The sequence below is a fragment of the Ambystoma mexicanum genome, chromosome 9 (assembly GCF_040938575.1).
Source record: "Ambystoma mexicanum isolate Mex_15411 chromosome 9, UKY_AmexF1_1, whole genome shotgun sequence".
In the NCBI taxonomy this organism is placed as follows: domain Eukaryota; kingdom Metazoa; phylum Chordata; class Amphibia; order Caudata; family Ambystomatidae; genus Ambystoma; species Ambystoma mexicanum.
The window spans coordinates 1062414977-1062436911 of NC_090931.1; the positions used below are offsets into that span (position 1 = coordinate 1062414977).

The following is a 21935-nucleotide window of genomic DNA, read 5'->3' on the forward strand; positions in this document are numbered from 1 at the left end:
CAGACCTTAAGGACCCATTATACCTGTCCACAGTTCCGTTTGCCTGCAGGTGGTATATTGAGCACAACCTGTACTTTATTCCCAAAAGCGAGGTAATTTTTGCAAACAAGGCATTAAAAAAGTGGGTTCCATTGTCGGATTTTAAGACCTCACAAATTCCTCACCATGGAAATACCTCTCTCACCAGATATTTTGCTGCAGATTTAGCATCAGGATGTGTGCAAGTCCCAACCTCAAGCCACAGGGAGAATGGACAAACAATTACAATGAGATACCGATAACTGTTATATTCTGTGAGCATGTCCACTAAATCTATGTGGAGCTCCTTGAATGGTGTTTCCAGGATTTATTTAATTATTTGCAAACTATACAGTTTCCTACAAATCTACTTTCCTGTTCCTGGAAGTTCAGTATAAACCATTCCTCATGGAGCTCTGCTGCAATTTCTCATCGAGAGGTGTATGAAGGGTAATGGAGTGGCTGTAGATGCACAAGGAGCAGCTCTACGGATATTAGTACCTTCCCCATAAACTCCTGTCTCCACAGCAAATCCATGGGTGAGAGAACACATCTTTTTTTTTCTAGAACTCGTTTTCTTCTTTAGGGGCATTCCTTCTATCTCTATGATTTGAAGCACCGTGACTGCAGTGTATGGGGCTGGCAACTGTACCTGCTGGGACACACTTTCTATTCTCTGGGAATCTGTAAATGGTAAGTATGCCGCTTCCTTTGCCGCCTTGTCTGCAAAATCATTCCTGAGGGCTATTGGACTAGTACGGTTACTGTGCACAGCCCATTTAATTATGCCTACTCTGCGGACTTAGTTAATGCTTCAATTAGTGTGGATGGCAGTGCAGCAGCAGATCTTCTAAACCCTCTTCTCTGCCACCTTGATAACCCTGAATGCACAGTGGAGATGAGATATGCAGAGTCAGAATAAATGGTGACTGCCTTCCCCTTCCTCATTTCTAGCACCTCTATAAGTGCTAGTTCCGCTGCTTGGCAGAGTAATGCGAAGGCAACCATCTCTTCAGTCTGACTCGGTAAGCCCTGTCCACAAGGCCCACAGCTGCTGCACCTGTATTTCTTTTACCAGTGTCCTGATTAATTATTGAAGACCCATCGACAAAAAGTACCTCATCTCCCTCCAAGCCATCCTCTTTAACATTCATCCTAAATTCCTCTTCTCCCTCATAAGTGGCACAATCATGAACAATGTCATTAGGTTTCACTGGCACAGCTACAAATGTCGCAGGATTGACTAGGTGACATTGGGATGCATCAATATGTTTGATAGAATGGCCTCGCATCCTGAAACACTTTGGGTCGTCAAAGACGATTTGGTCTTTTCAAAAATTACGAAGACTGCATGCTCCACATACTTTGTCACTGGGCAACCCATGGTAATGGTTGAAGACTTTTGAATTGCAAAAGCTGCTGCCGCCAAAGCTTGCTCACAAGGGAACTGTCCCTGCATAACTGGGTCTAAGAGTCCACTGTAGTACGTTAAAGGTTTGTGTCCTAGCAATGTTTTCTGAATCAGGACCGCTGTCATCACCTGCCGGTTTGAAGGAGAAAACCAATAAAATGGTTTCTTGTAATTCGGGATTGCCTAGGCGGAGCATTGCTGATCGCCGCCTTGAGTTCCTGAACGCAAGTTACCATGTCTTCAGACCATTCTATCAGACCCTTCCCCTTCTGCGCTTCCTTAAGTCCCTGTAGTAAGGGCCTCATGTAACTAGACTGGTCAAAGATCCACTATCTACAATAGTTACAGAGTCCCAGAAAATGCTGCATTTGTTTCACTGTGACCGACTGAGGCGTATTATGAACTGCAGTGGCTCCCTCTGGCATTGCCTTCCTTCCTGTGGGTGATATCACTTGCCCCAAGTATACTACCCCTATCTGGCAATACTGCAATTATTCTTTGTCTACTTTGTACCCCTTCTCCACAAGCAGAGTGAGGAGCGTTATTGAATCTCTTCGATACTGCTCTTCTGAAGGGCTGCAGGCTAGCAAATCGTCCACGTAGTGGATTACTGTACTGGGCACAAGTAAATTCCCCATATCCATCGGAATCACCCTGTTAAAAACACTTGACGATTCACAGATTCACAGTACCCCTGGGGCAACCTTGTGTGCTCAAATCTTTAACCACAATACGTAAATGCTGTGAGGTACTGAGAATTGGGATTTAAGTGGACTGGGAAAAATCCTTTTTTTAAATCAGTCACTGTGAATTGGGTTGACCCAGTAGGGATATTACAGATAATGCTGTCAGGATTCGGTACCACTGGATATTCCACCTCAACAATATTATTGAGAGAGTGCAAATCCTAGACCATCCTTCAACTGGACCCCTTTGTTTTCTTCACAGGGTAGATAGATGTGTTACATGGGGACACAGAAGGTTGTATTATGCCTTGCTTTAACAATGCCATAATGTTTTCAAAAACCCCTTTGTCTGCCTCTCTAGACATTGGGTACTGCTTAACTCATGGTAATATCGCACCAGGTTTCAATTATATTCTTACTGCTCCAACACTCTTTAGCAGCCACACATCATGAGGATTGCTGGTCCATAAATGGTCCGGGACATTTTCCAAATACTCCTTCCAATGTGGCAATCTATTTCTAACGATAAGCATGGTCTGTGGTACTTCCCTTTACTCTATCGCTATCTGGCAAGGCACCCCAATCTCAAAAACTATCTCTCCTGTGTCTTCAAACAATTGCTCATCGGACATAATCCTTAACGACAAGTTCAGATCGACGCACAGCACTGTGTGCCATTCTGCGTCTTCCTCATCTGAGCCTGAGAGAACCACCCTGTTTTTTTTATCACTATCACCTCCAAGAGAAACGTAACAATGGTGCCTGGTGTTACTTCCTGTGGCACAGTAGGCTGAAAATAAAACTCACTCGGTACCCGTCAGGTCTGATTTCTGATCCATGGGACTCAACTCAGCAAAACCATTACCCCACAAAGTAATAAAGTTGAATGTACAGGCACCCCCTTATCGTGCTGTCGCTACAGTATGCATGCAAATGTACTGCCTCTTTTACTGGATACAAACCTGGAGTTGAGCACACTATACCTTCCTCTGAGAAAGCAATCAACATTCGCAACATACTCAAGAGGTCTCTGCCTAGAAGATTTGCCAGGGTATCTCTACAATACAAAAAAGGAGCAGATACATTTTGTGTACCTACCTTAATATGTAGACCTTCCATATAAGGAACTGACAGGATAGCCCCAGAGATCCCCTGTGTGTCCATCATTTTGCCTGACAAAGGGCACTAACCTTTCTTAATGGAAGATTGTGTAGCCCCTGTTTTGACGATGAATGAGAATGTTCAGTCACCTACCTGTACACCTATCTGGGGTTGCTCTTCTCAAATGGTGGTAACGGACAGGACTGGCCACATCAAAGAACCCTGTGGGATGTCCTACTCCTGGTACATATTAGCAGTGGGTAGCGAAAAAGGACTGTTCCTTGCGGTAAAGGATTTTTCTTCCATGTCTGTATAAGTGCTTGTGCTGGCATGGTCGGTGGGATCCCATAGGTCTGCGCAGCCCCAGTGGCTGGGTTCTGTTGAAACCGTGCCTTCTGCAATTGCACAGAGCCTGGGGCATATGGCAGGGTCGGGTATTGCATCTACTGAGCTCCCATGTTAAAGTACTCCAATCTGCCTTGGCAATCTCGTGGCTCATGTCCCAAGCTTCCACATGACCAACACTGAATCCCATAGAATCCTCCATAATTATATGCTTTTGGCCCATTACACCAGGGACCCATTACTTCGAACCCGCCAAATGACCTTCCTTGTGGAAATCCTCTCCAGCCCTCGGAAAACCCACTCATTTGCCTTGGACCGGGGACATACCTGTCCATCCAACCTTGTGTCATACCCAACTCACCATGTCCCTGTTGTCCCAATTGTCCCTGCTGTCCCTCCATGGAGTTAGTATTTACTGCCACTTCCAAACAAATCTTCGCCAATTATTTCTGAACAATCTTGGACTCTGCCTTTTCCTCCTGTTCTGTACCCATCCCTACCACCTTATCTAGATCATGCTGAACTTCCTTGGGGAGTCCCTTCTTTAGCATGTGGTAAATTATTGCCACATTCTTGGCCCACGCTTCTCCCGTCTCTGCCCTCCACATCTCCTGAACTAAGTGGATGTGTGCGGCAGGATCATCATCTAATTTCATTGTTTGGACAAGACTTGTATTTATCTTAGGTGTATCGGCATACATAATACACAAGTCCCCACCATACCTGTGACCTGCAATCATTAAAGGCTGCTGCATCATAGGCATTTGTATCCAACTGACCTCCCAGATACACTGATCTCCTCCAAAGCTTGTCTGACTGCTCCCTGATTAGAGCAGTAAATAAGCTGTTCATGTCCCCTATGGCCAACAAGACATCGGTGGTGTGTTCCTTTTATGCATAAATCCATTTCCCCACCCCTGAAATGAGTGAAGGGAGTGTCTTTGTCATGTTATTCCGGTACATGTGTGACCATGGGGCACAATATGCCTTTCCCATACCCTTCTGGAGCTTTGGAAAGTGAGTTGCACCTGCTTTTACTGGGGCTTCCCCCATTGTTTTCCCCAAATTCATTTCCTCCTCTTCATCTCCAACTCTCCCCTCTTTCCCTACTTTTGAATTCCTCTACAAGTCCTTCTCTTCTCCCCACCCTATTTCCTTCTTGGTCGTCTATCGACCCCCTGGCCCTCTCTCTTCCTTCCTTGAAGATCTGGATCACCTTCTCTCACGTATTTATCCCCCTACCTCTCCTCTAGTGGTACTTGGCGACTTTAATATCCATATGCCTTCTCCCCCCAATCTTCTCCTCTCCTCTCCATCCTTGATTCCTTCCTCCTCTCCCTCCTTCCTTCACCCTCTACTCACTCCTCTGGTTCCACTCTTGACCTCATCTTTAACTCCTCCTACCCTCCTCCCCTGTCTCTTCTCTCCCTGTTTATCTCTCTGACCATGCCTTACTCTCTTTCTCCCTTTCCCCTATCTCAACACTTACTAATACTAATCCCTCTCCCCCAATCTATGTCGTGACTTCTGGGATGTTGATGCTACCCTCTTCTTTGACACTTGCTCTTCTTCTCTCCCATCTCACCAAGACTTTACATTACTCTCTGCTGATGATGCTCTCTCTTCCCTTTCATCTTCTATCTCCACTGCCCTTGACCAACTTTACCCCCTTTCTCTCTTTCGCCCTACTCGGAAACCTTCTCAACCCTGGCTTACCTCCCATCTCCACTCTATGCGACGCCTTCTCAGGCGATTAGAGAGACTCTGGCTCAAAACTCCCTCGCTTTCTAATCAAACCTCTTACTTCTCTTACCACGCATTTTACAACTCTTGTCTTGCAACCACCAAGTCCTCTTACTACTCTAACCTTCTCCAGTCTCAAGCCTCTCATCCTCGTCGGATTTTTCAAACTCTTACCCGCCTTCTTTCTCCTCCTACTCCCGATCCCTCATCCAACTCCACGCTTTCTCCCTCTGACTTTGCTAACTTCTTTTCCTCCAAAATCATCTCACTCCACCAAAAAATGTACTCCCCCTCTAGCTCCCTTCTTCTCCTCCCCCCTCTCCTCCCTCTTCCACTATGTCTGTCTTCTCATCTGTTTCTACTTCGGATGTCTCCTCCCTTCTTGCCAAAGCCCACCCCACATCCGCCCCCTCTGACCCTCTCCCCTCCGTTCTCATCCCCAAGATCTACCCTCTTCTTATCCCTTACCTTACCACTTTCTTCAACTCCTGCCTCTCTTCATCTACCTTTCCCTCAGCTTTCAAACATGCAACAATTATTCCTATCCTCAAGAAACCCTCTGCTGATCCACTTCTCACCACTAACTACAGACCTATCTCCCTTCTACCTTTCCTTTCTAAACTCCTTGAGCATCTCGCCTACTCTCAACTCTCTTCCTTCATCTCTTCTTCCGCTCTCCTTCCTCCCGTCCAATCTGGCTTCCGACCCAAACACTCCACTGAAACTGCTCTCACCTCTATTCTCAATTCTCTCCTCCCTGCTCCACATGCCAAGCAATCTTCCATCCTTATTCTCCTTGATCTCTCTGCAGCTTTTGACACTGTCGATCACCCACTCCTGCTACACACTCTCTCCTCCTTCGGATTCAAAGGCCATGTTCTGAAATGGTTATCTTCTTACCTCTCTTCTCGTTCCTTTGCCGTCTCATGGGGAGGCCAGACCTCTCCTTCCTTCCCTCTTATCTACGGTGTTCCTCAAGGCTCTGTACTTGGTCCTTTCCTCTTCTCTGTTTACACCTCCCTCATTGCCCCTGTTATCTCCTCCTTTGGTATCTCCCATCACTTCTATGCCGATGATACTCAACTCTTTCTCTCTTTCTCCTCCTTCACACCTAACCTCCATCTTAAACTCTCCTCTTGTCTCACAGCCATCAAGAACTGGATGTCCTCCCGCTTCCTCTCTCTTAACACTGATAAAACTGAAGTCCTTTTCTTCCCTTCTAACACACTTCCTCCTCCCTCTCCTCCCCCTTTCATCCACTTTCCTCCCTCCAACCTCCCTATCTCCTCCCATGCTCGTAATCTAGGCGTTCTCTTTGACTCCTCTCTCACCTTTTCACAACACATTTCACTTACCTCCCGCTCCTGCCGATACCACCTCTACAATATTTGCAAAATCTGTCCCTCCCTCACATTCCACGCTACCAAACTCCTTATCTCCTCTCTCATCTTTTCCCGACTCTTCTACTGCTCCTCCTTAATCTTTGGACTTCCTGCATCTCAGCTTGCCCCCCTTAAATCCATTTACCACTCAGCTGTTCGTACCCTTTGTCTCCTTACCTCCCGTGACTCCATCTCCTCCTCGCTCTCTCACCTTCGCTGGCTACCTTTCCACTTACAGCTAAAATTTAGCTTTCTCTGCTTTGTTTTCAAATCCCTACATGGTCTTGCTCCTCCTTATCTCTCTTCCCTTCTCACCTTTTACTCCCCCTCTCGCTCCCTTCGTTCCGCTGACCATTTCCTCCTCACTGTACCTCCTTCCCCCTGTGCTTCCTCCCGGTTCCACTCCTTCCAACTCCTTGCTCCTCTGCACTGGAACTCACTCCCCCTCTCAATCCGCTCTTCCACGACCCTCCCCTCATTTCGCACTTCCCTTAAATCCCTCCTCCTCCATTCTCCACCTTGAAGGCCCCCCTGTCCTCTCTTCTTCCCCCTTCTTTCCCTCTTCTAATTCCTCTGTCCCCACTCCTATTTCACTCTCTCTCCCTTCCTTTTTCACTCATTCTATCCTTCTCATGTCCCCCCTCACCAATCCTATTCCCACTCCACTTCCCCTCCCCCTCAGTTAATTGCTCTTTGCACTGTTTTGTTGTAGAATGATTCATGATGTAATTTTTGCTCCCAATGTTTGTTGTTGTTCTCTGTATTAGTTGTTCCATTGTACAGTGCCTTTTTGTAAGGCGCTCTATAAATAAACAAATCAATCAAATCAATCAATCAATCAATCAATCAATCAATTTCTCCCCTGTTACTTATTACGGCCATGCGAGTACCCTGGCGCGTCTTGCTACCCCATGGTATACTCTCTGTCACTACAACTGGAATGGGAGGCAGCGCTGCTAGACCCTGCCCTAACTGCTCGACATGCGATTCACATTCCTCTTTGTTTCGTTCTCCTGTTATTCCTGCCCCTAACACTTCTACAGGCACAAAAGCATCTTGAGAACTACCCTAGGGGGCCGGCTCCTGTCCTCCCTGCTCGAGTCCTGTACCCATACCAAGATTTCTCTTCTCCATGTCCACATTGACCTTCTTCATAACTGATTTATCCAACCTTACAAGAACTTGCCCATGCCTTTAAATCCTTTGCCTGTCTATTCACTTCTGCTCTCTCTTCATTTCTCTACAGCCGTAACAGCATTATCTCTTCCTCCACTAGCCTCAGTGTTACTTCCATTTCTTCCTGCTCCCGTTTTTCTACTACCCTTTGCAGCCTATCCTCTAGTGCATCAGGAAAACCCTTCATCTACTCTTTCTGACTGCCGGCCTCACTATTTCTCATTCCTCAACCCTTAATCTCTCTGCTAATCTAGCTGTTGGGGGAGTTATTCCCTTTCTGCTCTCCGTTCTCAGCCTTTCTGTAGCCCTAACCATTGTAGGAGTTACCTTCCACTTTCCTCGCTGTCGCATTTTCTAGGAATCATAGCCAATGGCAGTGATACCTGTGTCTGTCTCAAAACCACTGGAGAGGCCACTGGGGAAAATAGAGGTTAGAGCTCGGGGTCTGTATACCCTTCTACAGGCAATAAAAGATAGTACCCATATGGGGCAGTGCAGAGAGAATACCTGCACCCTCCTTTTTTCGCCCCCCTTCTGAGATTTTAACATTATGGCCCTTCCTGCCTTTTTCATACATGCTCCATAGCTCTAAGATGTTCAATTGCTTCTTTAATTTTGTGCCCTTATGCCTTGCAGTTAAATAGGTATGCAGGTTTTCATAGGTCCTCTCGATAAGCCAAGAATTGAGCATTTTACTCTTAGTTTTCCACAGCCTTTCCCAATGGTATTTTAGAATCTTCACCTTATAACCAGGAAGCACCTGACACAAATGATTCAACAGAGTCTCCATACTCCAACCCAAGTTATCCAAAATCATTTCACAAAAAAACACAGAAGCTGAAACTGCGGCACAATCTCCACCCAAAGAATCCCCCTTTTTCCCCCCTCCTGGTTTCTTAGTCGTTACCCACAATCACTCACCGTACTCGCTTTTACCTAAATCACTTCACTCAGCTACTTGCTTTAATTCTACTTCTCACTTTTACACAAAAGACAGAATGTAATAAAAAAAACACACGCTGGCCAATATTTCTGAGATATCTCCTTCACTCGAGCATCGAAAGAGTGCAATGATTTTCACTAAGACACTTCATCACTAGTAGGGTCTTCTCTACTACAATACCATCTTTCCTTGAATACAGGAAGTTTCCCCTTCAATACAGCGACTAACCAAGAAAAGCGAGTCGAGGGCTCGGCCACACAACCAATACAGAATTAAAGATGCAAAGGGTATACTTCAGGAAGGTATCTACGGGTGGACTTAACATAAGATGCCACCTCACCTCTAGGTGTGGGCTCCAGCCAACCAGACAAGCAACTGAAGGGTATCAAGACAAACCCCACACTGGACGTGCAGTGTAGGATACCACCTCACACCTCTAAAATAAAAAACTAGGTAAAAATATATACAAAGGACTTACAATGTAAAACAGTTTACTCACTCCTTCAAAGCATTCACTCTTTCAATCCCCGTAACCTCCCCACACACTCCAGGTCTACTCTTACAAAACCCAGTAAATTAAAGAAACAACCCTCTTTTACCCCTATTTCCCCTCTTGCTTTACCCCCCAAAAATGCACTCACTTGAACCCGAACCACTCTGATGTGGTGCTCCATTAAGTTGTCCTTCACAGCTGGACAACAGTACCACGCCTCTGGGGTACAGATGGGCATTTAACCAATAGGTGCCTGCCAACCTCTCTTATTCACTGTGCACCATGAAAGGCTGGTCCCCGCAGAGAGGTGCTGCAACCAAGTTGTGCAGACAAGAGACCCCCAATGTCTTGGAAAGCGTGGGGCCCACCCAGGGACTCCAAATGTGCAGATGGGCCTCTAATCACCTTAGCCAAAGCAGGCCCACCACTTAAGAAGCAAGTGCCCATTTGTACATAAAGCAAGTTTATTGCATAATCGTCCCGGGAGGAGCAAGATAACGCTGCAGAGTCAAACTAACCCAGGTCTCACTGAACCCCATAAGTTGACACATTATATACATTTTTGCAACTGTTAAAACACTCCCATATTTGTTATTACAATCCACCCCCATAGATGATTGGTCAAGACATATACAACGAAATCCCATCTTTCTCCAATTCCTCCATTTCCTTAACTACCATTTTCAACTCGTGTGACCTCCTTTTTGGATTTGACCATAGTAGGTCATGACATCATCACACAACTAAACATTCAACTACAAACATAATTTATTGCAAGTCCCAGCTGGTCTGAGAGCTCTTAATCTTAAATGTAATTGCACAAATACTTCAAAAACATGAGGAAACCAGAAAAAAGTTCCTTTTGAACTAGCGATAACCATCTCATCCACCCCAACTTTTACTGGCATCCCGGACATTCTAATCTAAGTGACTTCCATTTCAACATGCACAGCGCATCTGAGAGTACAATTGAAACTTCTATGTATCGATCACTTTAGCCCCAGGTGTTATTTCACCCCATATCTATTGCTGTTCAAAACAAATGGCTGGCCCCCTCCACAGAACTTCAATGCATTTAAAGAGAGTACATCTGCCACTTGCCGGACTACCAAGCCATAAACATAGTGTCCTGTTCAACGGCTGACCGTTTGCTTGGTTAATCACTGTTCCTTCCCCAGCCCTCAATCCTGTAGAACTAGCTTTTCACAGCCAGTGTCTAAATTAATTCATAAAAGCTCACTACATACAGAATTAAACATTCCCTTTGTATGTTCCTCAGTGTTCATGCATGTTTAATAAATATCTCTCCCTTACAGTGGGTTCTTCAGGGCAGGCCTCCCTTCCTCCCATGCGCATTATAAAACTACCTGTCACTCAGTTTCTAGGCCCTTCATAGCACACCATGTTTGAATCACATTTATATTTCATTAGGTGGTTTTAGCATTGTATCTTTCTATGAGCATGCAAATCTAATATTTATCAACTTAAACAAAAAGTAACACTAAAGTAACATATCCCATTCATATTTAACTACCCTGGATACATATGAAATTGCAACATTATGCCGATTTCACCGCACCCCACTCACAAATATTGCACACGCAACATGAACCCCTCTTTATCATGGGGACCTTTCCTGACCACCCCAACAGCTTGTACACCTAGGGTCGTATGCATGTTTCCAAGAGGGGTGTGTGTATGTGAGTGAATTGTGCATCACTCTTATGCAAATCAGTGAATGGAACCTGTTCATCTCATTGATTAAAATATGTGCATCTTGTTGAGTGGGCTTGAGCATCTCATTGAGGGAGCTATGTTGCTTTCTGAAAGGAGATTCCATATCTCACTAATTTCAGTGTTTGCATTTCATTTACAGGTTTGTGCATCTTTCCGGGATGTATATTGAAGAGATTGGCATGGCCATGGTGCTTTACTTGCTGGTCAAATTCTGGGAGGGCTATGGTGTTTTAGATGCTGGAGGGCAGTTGTGGATACTAGCATACTTAATGTCATTTATTTTCTGGAGTGTTTGTGGTTGTTGGCTTGACTTTGGTGTTTTACATGCTGGGGTTATGGCCACTGGTCTACCATGGCATAGCTAAGGTGCTTTACTTGTGAAGGGATCTTTGATTATGTAATACCTATGGTGCTGTACATGCTGGGGCATTTTCTGGTAGTGGTATGGATTAGGAGTGTAGATCCTAAGAGTTCAGCTAATTGTATGACCCAAATATAGCCCTGTTTTAGTCTTGCTGGCAAGTGAGCCTTAGGGTGTCGTTCTCGTTTCTTGCAGGAAATCCCAGCTCCTTCACTGTGGTCTCAAAGTCCCATCGGATAAGGAGGACTTTACATTATTCACTACTAGACTTCCTTGCTATATAGATCCACTCCTAGAAGTCATTAAGATGCAAAATTAAGACTTTGTATGTGCCTGGCCAGATTAAGAGCCCTTGGACTCCTTGCATTTTAATATTTATTATTCTTAGTAACTAATTAGTGTTTCAAAGGGGTTACCTTGCTGGAGAACCTAGCTGGGGTAAGGTGAATGGGACTGTTGTTATCATTTGTTTATTGTTTATATTCTTTGTTTGATTCTGAGATATAGCAAGATATTCAGAATTAACTTTAATAAATCATGTTAAAACCATATAACTAATGCTCTCAGATTTGCAACTAGACACTTAATATCCACTCCTAAATTCAAGGAGAGTCAGTCTTCATGAGATTTTAAGGTGCCCGAAAATGTGGCTAATTGGTGAAGCATTTTCTTTTTTATTGTGTTCTAGCGAATAATCAACTTTTCACAGTAAAAAAAGGAAAGAAAACATACAGTAAAATCACAATAGGAAATACGCCAACTATGATAATGTACACAACAATAAAATGACAAAGCACAACTATAATTTCCTGTCGTGGAAATTGAAACTATACAACTTGTTTGTAATTGTATTTCAATAGCAAAAAAGAAGAAATAAAACCGCTATGGTTTTATAAAACCCAATGCGTTTAACACTTTTTACAACCTACAGAGTTAGACGAGTTTCTTGGCCTGCTATTAACTTATCCCAGAACATTTCAGAGGATAGGCTTTCCACTCTTTCCACAATTGCCTCAAATGCCTAACTCGCAACTCCCATGTTCCTCTACTTCTAGTCATTATGTGCCTTAGCAACTGCTTTCCAACCTCCTCACAGAGATGACAGATATGGACCACTTGTGTGAATTCGGTTTAGACCAAATCTTAAAAAGTCCTGTCTATAGTTTGGGTTTTGGGAACTGCCTCAGATCACCCGGGAGGAAACCTCTTGGTTTATTGTAAGTAGAGAGAGATTTCGCCAACACCAGCCCCTGCATACCTTCAATACCAATCCCTTCAGCAGAGCGCCTTCTTTATACCCATTGGGTTTACAATTAAGTCCTCCTCAGAGAATTCACAATCAGTCGGGATTTTAACCACAAACTGCTTTAGCGAAGCATTTGAACCAACTATCCGGGGGGAAGGGGGACGGAGTGGGCACTCTGAGACTATGCAGTAGTATCAGGGCTGACCTTTGTCCCCGCCAGAGACTGTCCCTGTAACATTTTACTGTGGCTGTAATGCACTCCATTATTTTATGTTCCCATTTACACCTTACCTTTGAAGTTTGCTGCAATGACATAAGGGTGTTTTTCTTTAATACTCTTACCTAGACATTTAAAATATGAATTTACCTTGTGATTAGTTTAGAACTCTATCCCGCCTCCCTTGTAATATTTATCTACACAATTTGAAGCAGCGTGCTTTGTTCAAGTTTGTGGGATGAAAACCTTCCAATAAATATGATAACAGTTGGGAAACTTTAAAGTACTTGCTATGAGTTCTGTTGTATCATAATCTGCAATTTAAGGCTAAACGACTCAATTAACGGAACTAGTGCAAATCAGATATGAGGGTTCTTTAGGGATTGGAGAGCATGAACAAATTGCAGCTGACATTTAAAATTGATATTTGTAGTGTCACAAACATGACAGAGAGCAAGAAGAAAAGGGCATGATGGAAATGTAACTTTTAAACAAGAAATCTTGATTTTGTGAGAAAACATAGGATGTATACATAAATGGACTGGGGAATTACAGGCTAAAATAGGAACTGAGAGAGTCTTCCTGACTCTTAGGATAACTAACTAAATAACAAGAACAAGATGCAGGCCTAAAGAGGTTCTGCATCCTTGATGACCCTAATGCCAATGCTTCTTCCAGTGGCTTAACTTGGGGTTCCCACCCACCTGCTATGAGTTTCCCCAGACTTTCCCATCCCTGGGTTTCCCAGTATCAGGTTTAAGGGGTTCCCACACCCTTTAAAAATCTTGTAATGTCTCTCTGGTTCTAGTTTCTCAGTCCTGGGTCTACCTTGTTCCCATATACTGTGTGTGTTGACCTCCTCAGCACCTCTCTGTTTCTAGATTCCCCATCCCTTGTTTTAAGGGGTTCCCACACCTTTCAATGACCTCTTTGATATTTTGCTGTACTTGGTTTGTCAGTTCTGTGTTTCAAGAGGTACCTAAAAGGTACCTACATCCTTCTTTGTTGTAATGTGGCCCCCTCAAGGTTCCATTCCACTACCCATTCCCATGGTCCTCGCGCCAACATCTGAACCACCTCACTACACCTGTCTTTGTCATGCTACTACTTGCCACTGCACAAAAGCTCATATGTTCTGCCACCATGGTCTTGGCCCCTTCTGATCAGGGCCTCGCCTTTACCCCCTGCCTTGGGAGAAAATGGACCACATGAAACTTTTTCTGATTTTATTACCAGGTACAGCCATATGTTTCCCTACTTACTCCAGATTTATCTTATGCATTATCGAAATGTCTTTCTCCAATTTCCTCCAGATACTTTCAACACCCTTTTCCAAATGACCCACCTCCTCTAGATGTTATGGAGTTTCCTCCCTATTTATTTCTAACCTTCTGCTAATACCTTTTCCTGACCACCTCCAGATGATTCCCAACCTCATCCTGATGTACCTCCTCCTCTCACCTCCATCTTCCTTCCTGATGACTCCTGCATTCTCCAACTGCCTACAGATGTCAGCTTTCTCTATCCACCTCTAAATTCCTGCCTTCTCCAACCACATCCTACCATCTCCTCTCTTTAGCTGATTCTCCAAAAAGCCACACCCCTTGCTTGGAGCTTATATAATTATGTTTACCTTCCCCTGGAGCTGAGCTCCCAGTGAGGGTCTGCAACTGTTTCTGGGACTGAGCTGTGATTGGCTGTCCCAAGTAAAAGCAACTGTCTGGGGGAAAAGCGAGGCCCATAGCGAAGGACCCCCTTTTGTTTGGTAAGTATCATGGTTGTGTGTGATTGTTCCCTGCTTAATATTGGACTAAGTGAGGGTGACTACGGTATCCTCACCTTCCCATCCTCTCATCCAGTAGTTCAGGAAGACACCCAGCCCCCATGATTACATGATTACCTCACTAGATGTGCCCAGAGTCAGGCAGGAGACTTTGTCACAGTAAATAGAATCAGTAAGCTTTAAAACCTACTTTCAACATAAAAAACTATGATTAAGGGAAACGATTGGGTGATGACTTGCATGGAAGGTGAAAGGAGACCATGCTTGAAATTGAATACCATCTATTGAAATGGAAGGGGAACAATATGCAGGCAGTAGGAGTTTATATATTATGCGCCAGAGTAGATTGGCCACGCTTTGTTTGGTTGTGCCACACTCTGAACACAGAAGTGGGCCCACCCAGAATGACTACGAATTTACTATCCTGGATAAGGTAGACATTTCTCAAATAGCATCTCTAGATTAGATAACACTATGGGCTGAAACATTGGAAAGACAAAATAAAGACGCTATTGCAGGGTTAAGAAATGCTAAATCTCCTCAGGAGGATGAATTCACCCTTGATTTATACAGGAAATTTGACACATTGTTAATACGTAAAATTAAGAAGCTGACTGATTATAGTCTACCAGAATTAAAGGTAACAGTAAGCTTCAGTAAGGATTTAATAACTAACTTTCAGAAAATTTGGAAGGATATTAGACCATATCATTTATCATTCCCATTGTGCTGCTTAGTCTAATTATAAAGATATTATAAGTGTCAGCAGAGGGATTGCCAAAGAGTATACTGGTTTCAGTTAAAGGGGACCAAAGTGTCCATCTTCTTGGAAGAGTGATCTCATCAAATACACAGTATATGACCAAATCCTGGGATTATACCACAAAGAAAAATATCTCGGATGTTGAAAAGATTTTTGACATTATTAGGTAGGAATGTATCTGGGAAGTGTTGAGAAGATTGGAATTCCTGAACGTGTTGAATGACTTGGTTTGTCCAATCTGTAGGGGTACAGTGTTTGCTTGGCAAGTTGTTATAAAATGAAGTACCCAGCACAACACAGTTGGCCTATTCTCGAACCACTCTCCTATTCTATTTATACATTAAATACTTAGAAATTAAGATTAGGAAGCATGAATGATTGTAGAATGGAGTTAGCAAAAAGGATATTGCTAGGATTATACTGTACACTGACAGCGTCAATGTTTTCCTGCATGGAAGACTTTGCAGATTTCAATAGTTATTTACATGATTAATGTATGAGTGAGATTGTATTGGTTAATGCCCCAAAGGGAATTTTACCAACTTTTCAGTAGAACTTTTCAGTAATAAATAAACAGCTATCCTGGCAATTGCCCTAAATTTACGAGTAAGATATGTGACTTGAACAATTAGCCATTAATGATTAGAAGTGTGACACATTTACAGAAATTGAGGAGTTTCTTATCTTCCCTATTGAAGAGAGCTAAGGACTGAAGATGCCAGTATTGCTGCAATTAATATTTTTATTTCAAAGTATCTCGGTGGAAATATATACCAGCCTTTTTACACATTTGAATCCTAAAACAACATCATTTGTATGGGCAGATGGTAGATCAAGAGTGAGCAGAGCAACTGTTAGATTCATTATGAAGGGAATGCAATGTTTTGGGCTGCCTCTTAATCTTACTGAACACAGTGTGATATTACAATGTTTACTTATCAATGTTGAAATTAATTATATGGACGTCACAGTTGAGTGGGGTATTGCTTGATAAGATTCTGATCATGGACAATAAGGTTTAATCAAGTACAGAGTTATGTGAGGCACAACCCGATGTCAATAAAATACATGGTAGTCTGTAGAAAGGAGATGTCCTTAGGGGTGTAACTGCAAAATTGTGCATGCTGTTTTAGATCATTAATCGGGGCCATTACCTAGGGAATGCTTGCTAAATGGGTAGAGGATCTAGAATGCTAAATGTTTTGGCGGAATTATGAGGGTTTGAGAATAATTTCAAGACCCGGGATCAGATTATTTTAGAATGTATTATTCCACCAAGTGTTCCTGTTTACTTGACCCCAGCACGACTGGCTAGGTTGAAGGAAACCATTAGCCAGGCCTGCCCAAGGTACGAGCAGGCATAAAGCGTTCATTGAGGAATATGTTTTAGCTATGCAAGTAGATAAGTAGGCTGTGCAACCAGGTGGAAAAGGAAGTGCATTTAATGGTTGGGCAAACAATTGAATTGACTAAGAATGTATCAATGCTTGCTAATATATTGTGGCAAATGTATAAGGTTGTTGCAGTTAAAGTGTTAGAAATGCTGGCTTAAATATTGGAGCAAAGATAATAGGGACGCCATTAAATTAAAGTGTTGATGTTCATTACCTGTATGAGTGAGAGCTATAATTACCCAGAATTGGAGGAACTGCATTGCTTCACGTTATAAAAAATTACAACTGTGGAAGGAATTATCAAAATTCAGAATTGTAATCTTGAAATATGGAATTTTTATGTGAAGGCACTTCAGGGGGGATTCTTGAAAAAGAGTGACCCTGTGACATGGGTTGATATGGCATCTAATGTGCTGAAGGTTTCTTTGTTCAATGTTGTCTAGTATCGCATCGGTATTGAGTAATAAAAATGAAAAACACTGCATGCACAGAGAATATCAGCAGAGCTGCATGGCTAATGCTGAAGACCAAGTGGTGTGGGCAGTTTAAGACTATGGGCCTCATCACGACTTGGGCGGTAACGGTAACGCTATTAGCGCGGGCGGTATTAGCCCTACCGCCGAACTCCCCGGCGCTAATAGCGCCGGATCACGAGTTCGGAGGTAACGTCAATCCCCATTCCCCATTGAGCCCATTCGGGAATGCCCCATTCCCCATTGGGCTCAATGGGGAAATTTCGCGCTAATAGCGCTGGCGGATTTCCCCCCGGTGGTAATAGCGCGAATTTTCGGCGGGTTTCCCCCCAGCTCGGAGCTGGGGAGAAATCCCCCGAAGTCCTGCTTTGGCGGACCCTTAAATCCGGCGGTAATAGCGCTAGCGCCGGATTTAAGGGTTACCGCCGAAGTCGTGATGAGGCCCATGTGGTCTACCATTGTTGTACCTGTTTCAGTTTCCTTAACTGGTCCCTAGGCATTGACAGTCATGTGTTGGGCAGAGCAGAGAGCATGTCTGCTGTAACAAGGAGGATACTTGACAAAGGGTTTCATAAAGAATAGGATTTCTTCCGAGCCCATATGCTCATTTGGTGTTGCTTTGTTAAACTGCTGTTAAAAGGGGAAGTTTAAATTTGGTGCACATTAATTCAACCAATCACCAATAAAATAAATGCTATGGCTAAATATTTTCATTCTTTTCAGCCAACAGGTTATAATGAAAACTACCAGCGTGACTAGCATTTTGGATAGAATCCTTTAGCGTGCTTCATCCATTTATCTTTTTGTGATTTGAACCTCTCTACATGCAAACTATGAGTTATTTCCAAGTGGGAGGCAAGAGGTAACCATTGAGGAGTGAAGAGAGAAAGCTGGTAGTGGGAAGGAAGGGTCAACTGTGAAAAGGTCAGGTTATGCTCAATGTAGATGCTAGTTAGGAAGTGCTTAATGTAAGGCCCGGTTCTCGGCGTTGTCTTTAGCTAGGAAAGGCTTGCCTGAATAGGACTGCTTTTAAGCGCAAGGCTATTATGCATATGTATGTAAATGGCCAACAATACACACCCTTAGAACGTATGGGGTTGCTTCCTTGCTGAATTTTTAGAGGTCCTCCTGCAGTGAAAGAAATACAATGTAATGAAGTCATATTCAGCCAAATGGCATTAAGACATTAAAATGCATGAAGCTGTGGTTACCTGCTGCATACCGAGGATAAACAAAATATTCTGTCTATATATTTTGCACTATGAACTCCACATTGATTTGCAGGACATCTCTACAGAAACAGTATTAAGACTAGGAATGGCTCAAAGGCCTTCATGGTGAGTGTGATGGTTACAGCAAAATATCTGGTATTTTAAATTCCTCTTATTTCTAAAATACCACCTAATTAAGAGATGGGGTATTTACAGCGTTAAGTACATTAAAGTTACAGTATAGGATCATTATGATCAGTGACATCATGCCGCAAATATTTTATGCGGCCCCCAAACCCATAATTAAGCGGAGTCTTAAAATAAGAGGTACCATACTCTTAAGTGGTCTGGGAGGGGGGTCAACATGTTATCTTGTTTTCCTTGCCTTTCATATATGTCTGCAGTATAACTCGATCATGTGTCTTTAACAGGGCTCTGGGGCGACGAGGACTGTGCTGCTCTCCTTCCTGGTATTTGCAAAAGTACAGAAACATACAAGATAGAAAAAGAGATTCCGCGGGCTGAGCCTCAGCAAGGAGAATGTCCCAAAGGATGGCTCTACTTTGGAAAAAAGGTCAAGTGATTTTCACATTCGTGTTTGGTTTCCCAATACAGCGGCTTGCAGACAGAGATGCAAGTTTGATCTGTCGATGTTAAAGTTGTTTACCTTCTGTCCTGCAAATTGTAAAAACCATGGGTCAAGTAAATGTGAGCACAGGACAGAGGCCAGCTTGGACATTTTTCAACTAGTCTTTTTTGTGTGTGCAGATTCCTAGCATGATCCGTGCCCTGCAACCCATGATGAGGATCCAGAGATAATATGGGGATGCCAGAAAGTGACTGGCATGGCAGAGAGCTATGTAATGAGCCCCGGCCCTAATGCAGATCCGCAAGCAGCATGAGTAACTGCAGCAACCATTTGGAGCAAGGGTGCTTTTTTAATGATCTGGGCCCAGATATCTTCTCTTAGGACATCCTCTCTTTGTACCTCTGCATGAAGATTGCTAAACACTGATATTCCCCTATCCAGTGAGGATGAGAAGCCTGTATTCTAATCAGTGAGCAGAGCAGAGCAAGGCACATTGCGAATGAAACTCGCATGTTTACATGTGTTTATGCCTTTATACCGAACCAAATCAGAGCAGAATAGCGTCCCTACCACTAGCAGCATTGCTCGAAGATGTCCTTGCTGTCTAAAATGAAATTGGTTGTGATGAATTGCTACATGCCAGCTCACCGCACCTATATCAAAAAGTAGAACTGAGCACCTGTTACTCCTTCAAGGACTGTTAGGCCAGATTGGCCTTGCAAATAAATGGACCGCACACCAGCTTAATGGAACACGGCACGTCAGCTTTATTCACTGACTAAACGTAACTAATTTCTCCCCAAACTCCTCCCCTCTTCGTCACGAGTCACGTGACTTCCTCACAAGCCTTGTCTCCGTCTTAAAGAAACAGAGGGCCATGACAACACCCCCGTACAAATGTCCTTACGCGCTGTTAACATTCTTCAAGTAGTCGTGAGGCCTCCTGATATTCCTTTGTGGTCGGCGGGCAGTCTCTGGTATCATGTGTCCATCTGGTGTGTCACACGATTCCTCTGGCTGCTGACTTGGTGGCTCTGGAGGAATTCGCGTGTCGTCTCTTGACTCGGGGTCCTCAGGCTCCGGCTCAAGAGTCAGTGATCCTCCCTCTTCTCTTCTGCTGACATGTTTAAACTGCAAGCTATTTCTCGTTGCTTCTTTCTCAGCGTTGGAGGCAGTGACCATTGTCTCTTTTACTGCCGTGACCTGGAGGGGTGCTGGTGCAAACTGGGGGTCAGTTTTTCTCTGCATGGAGTGTTGGACCCATACTCATCCCCTATCTGGAACTCCTTCGAGCGAGCTCCTCTGCGCTCATCCATCGCCAATCTTGTCTTCTCCTTTCTCTCAGCATCTCTCTTTAGAACTTCTGGGTCTGCTAAGGGCCGGTTTCCTGAGTTGCTGACTATCCTTGTGCGGACTTGGTACCTCATCATCAGCTCTGCTGGTGTTTTGTTTGTGGCCTCGTGAGGCGTATTGCAATAGTCTCTTAGCATTCGGCATAGTGCCTGGTGTGGGTTGATGCCTTCCACGCGTGCTCTTTGTAGGACCTTTTTGATGGATGCCATGAATCTTTCTGCCAAGCCATTGGCCTGGGGCCATCGTGGTGTTATTTTTTGATGTTTGAATCCCATGTGTTTTGCGAATATTCCAAATTCGTGGCCACAGAAGTGTGGACCATTGTCCGATTTGATGACTTCAGGAATCACCCATTCACTGATGACCTCATCAAATATGGCGGCTACCTGAGCTAACGCTGTGGATTTTGCTTTCTTGACGATGGGGAATATGGAGTGCTCATCTATGAAGAAGAGTAGATAGCCACCTGATTCAAGCATTCTGTAGAAGTCGACAGCGACTCTTTCCCATGGATGGTCTGGAATTTGGGTTGGCTGAAGTGGGACTGGGGGTTCAACTCTGGCTGTGCATTGGCAAGGTACACAGTTTTTCACCCACCGGTCCACCATAGCGTCCAGGAAAGGGAACCTCAATGACATTCATGGGCTGTCTTGATGACTTCAGAGCGCAGTGTCGCTGGGATGACTAGTCTGCAACCTCACAGGAGGATGGATTTGTCTTATACGGCCAATTCTGTGTGGATCTTCGCTAACCTTTTGAGTTCATCTCTGCATACTCCTGGATGACGGAGTATTGCACGACGGAAGTCCTTCCATTTGTTGTTTTCAGTTAGGCTGATGGCCAGAGCCATTGACGGGTCTGCTGCCCAGGCTAGCGCTACTGTCTCTAGGAAGTTTGCCGGTGGTAGGGTGTTGGATGTAACATAGTTAATGTATTCAGTGTCTCCTTGTCTTGAAGCAGGCTTGCCCACTGGGTGCCTAGACAGGTAGTCTGCTGGATTGTTTTCACTGCCTGGCCGATGAATGATTTGGAAGTCGTATTATTGAAGCCTGATGCCCCATCGCTCTATCCTTGGGGGCTTTTGTCCTGGGGTTTCCAAAAAGCGACAGGAGAGCCTGGTGGTCTGTGATGAGGGTGAACCTCTTCCCAAAGATGAAATCATGGAAGTATTCACATGCCCATACCGGTGCAAGGCTTTCTTTTTCAGCCTGAGAGTATGCGGATTCCAGAGAGGCCAGTGCCCTACTGGCATAGGCTACAATGTGTCTCGGATGGGCATCTGAGCCGCTGGTTTGGGCTAAAATGGCTCCCAGTCCCAATGGGCTGGCGTTTTACCACAATCTCTGTATGCCATTCCGGGTCAAAGTAAGCGAGGCTCCTGGCTTCTGCTAGTGCTTGCTTGATGGAGTCGAAGGCTGCTTGGCATTCCTTAGACCATGTAAACGGGACGTCCTTCTGCAGTAGTCATCGCAGTGGATCAGTGATGGTGGCAAAATGGGGAATGTATCTG

The 21935-nt window shown here is 44.2% G+C and overlaps 1 protein-coding gene across 2 annotated transcripts in view; it reads left to right on the forward strand.

Moving 5' to 3' along the window:
- PLA2R1 (phospholipase A2 receptor 1) overlaps window positions 1–21935 on the forward strand; it is a 1951179-nt gene that overhangs the window by 1450567 nt on the left and 478677 nt on the right. For both annotated transcript variants that reach the window (XM_069616352.1, XM_069616351.1), the window contains one exon: window positions 18915–19057. In XM_069616352.1, coding sequence (XP_069472453.1) covers window positions 18915–19057 — 143 coding nt within the window. The remainder of the gene's footprint in view (window positions 1–18914; window positions 19058–21935) is intronic.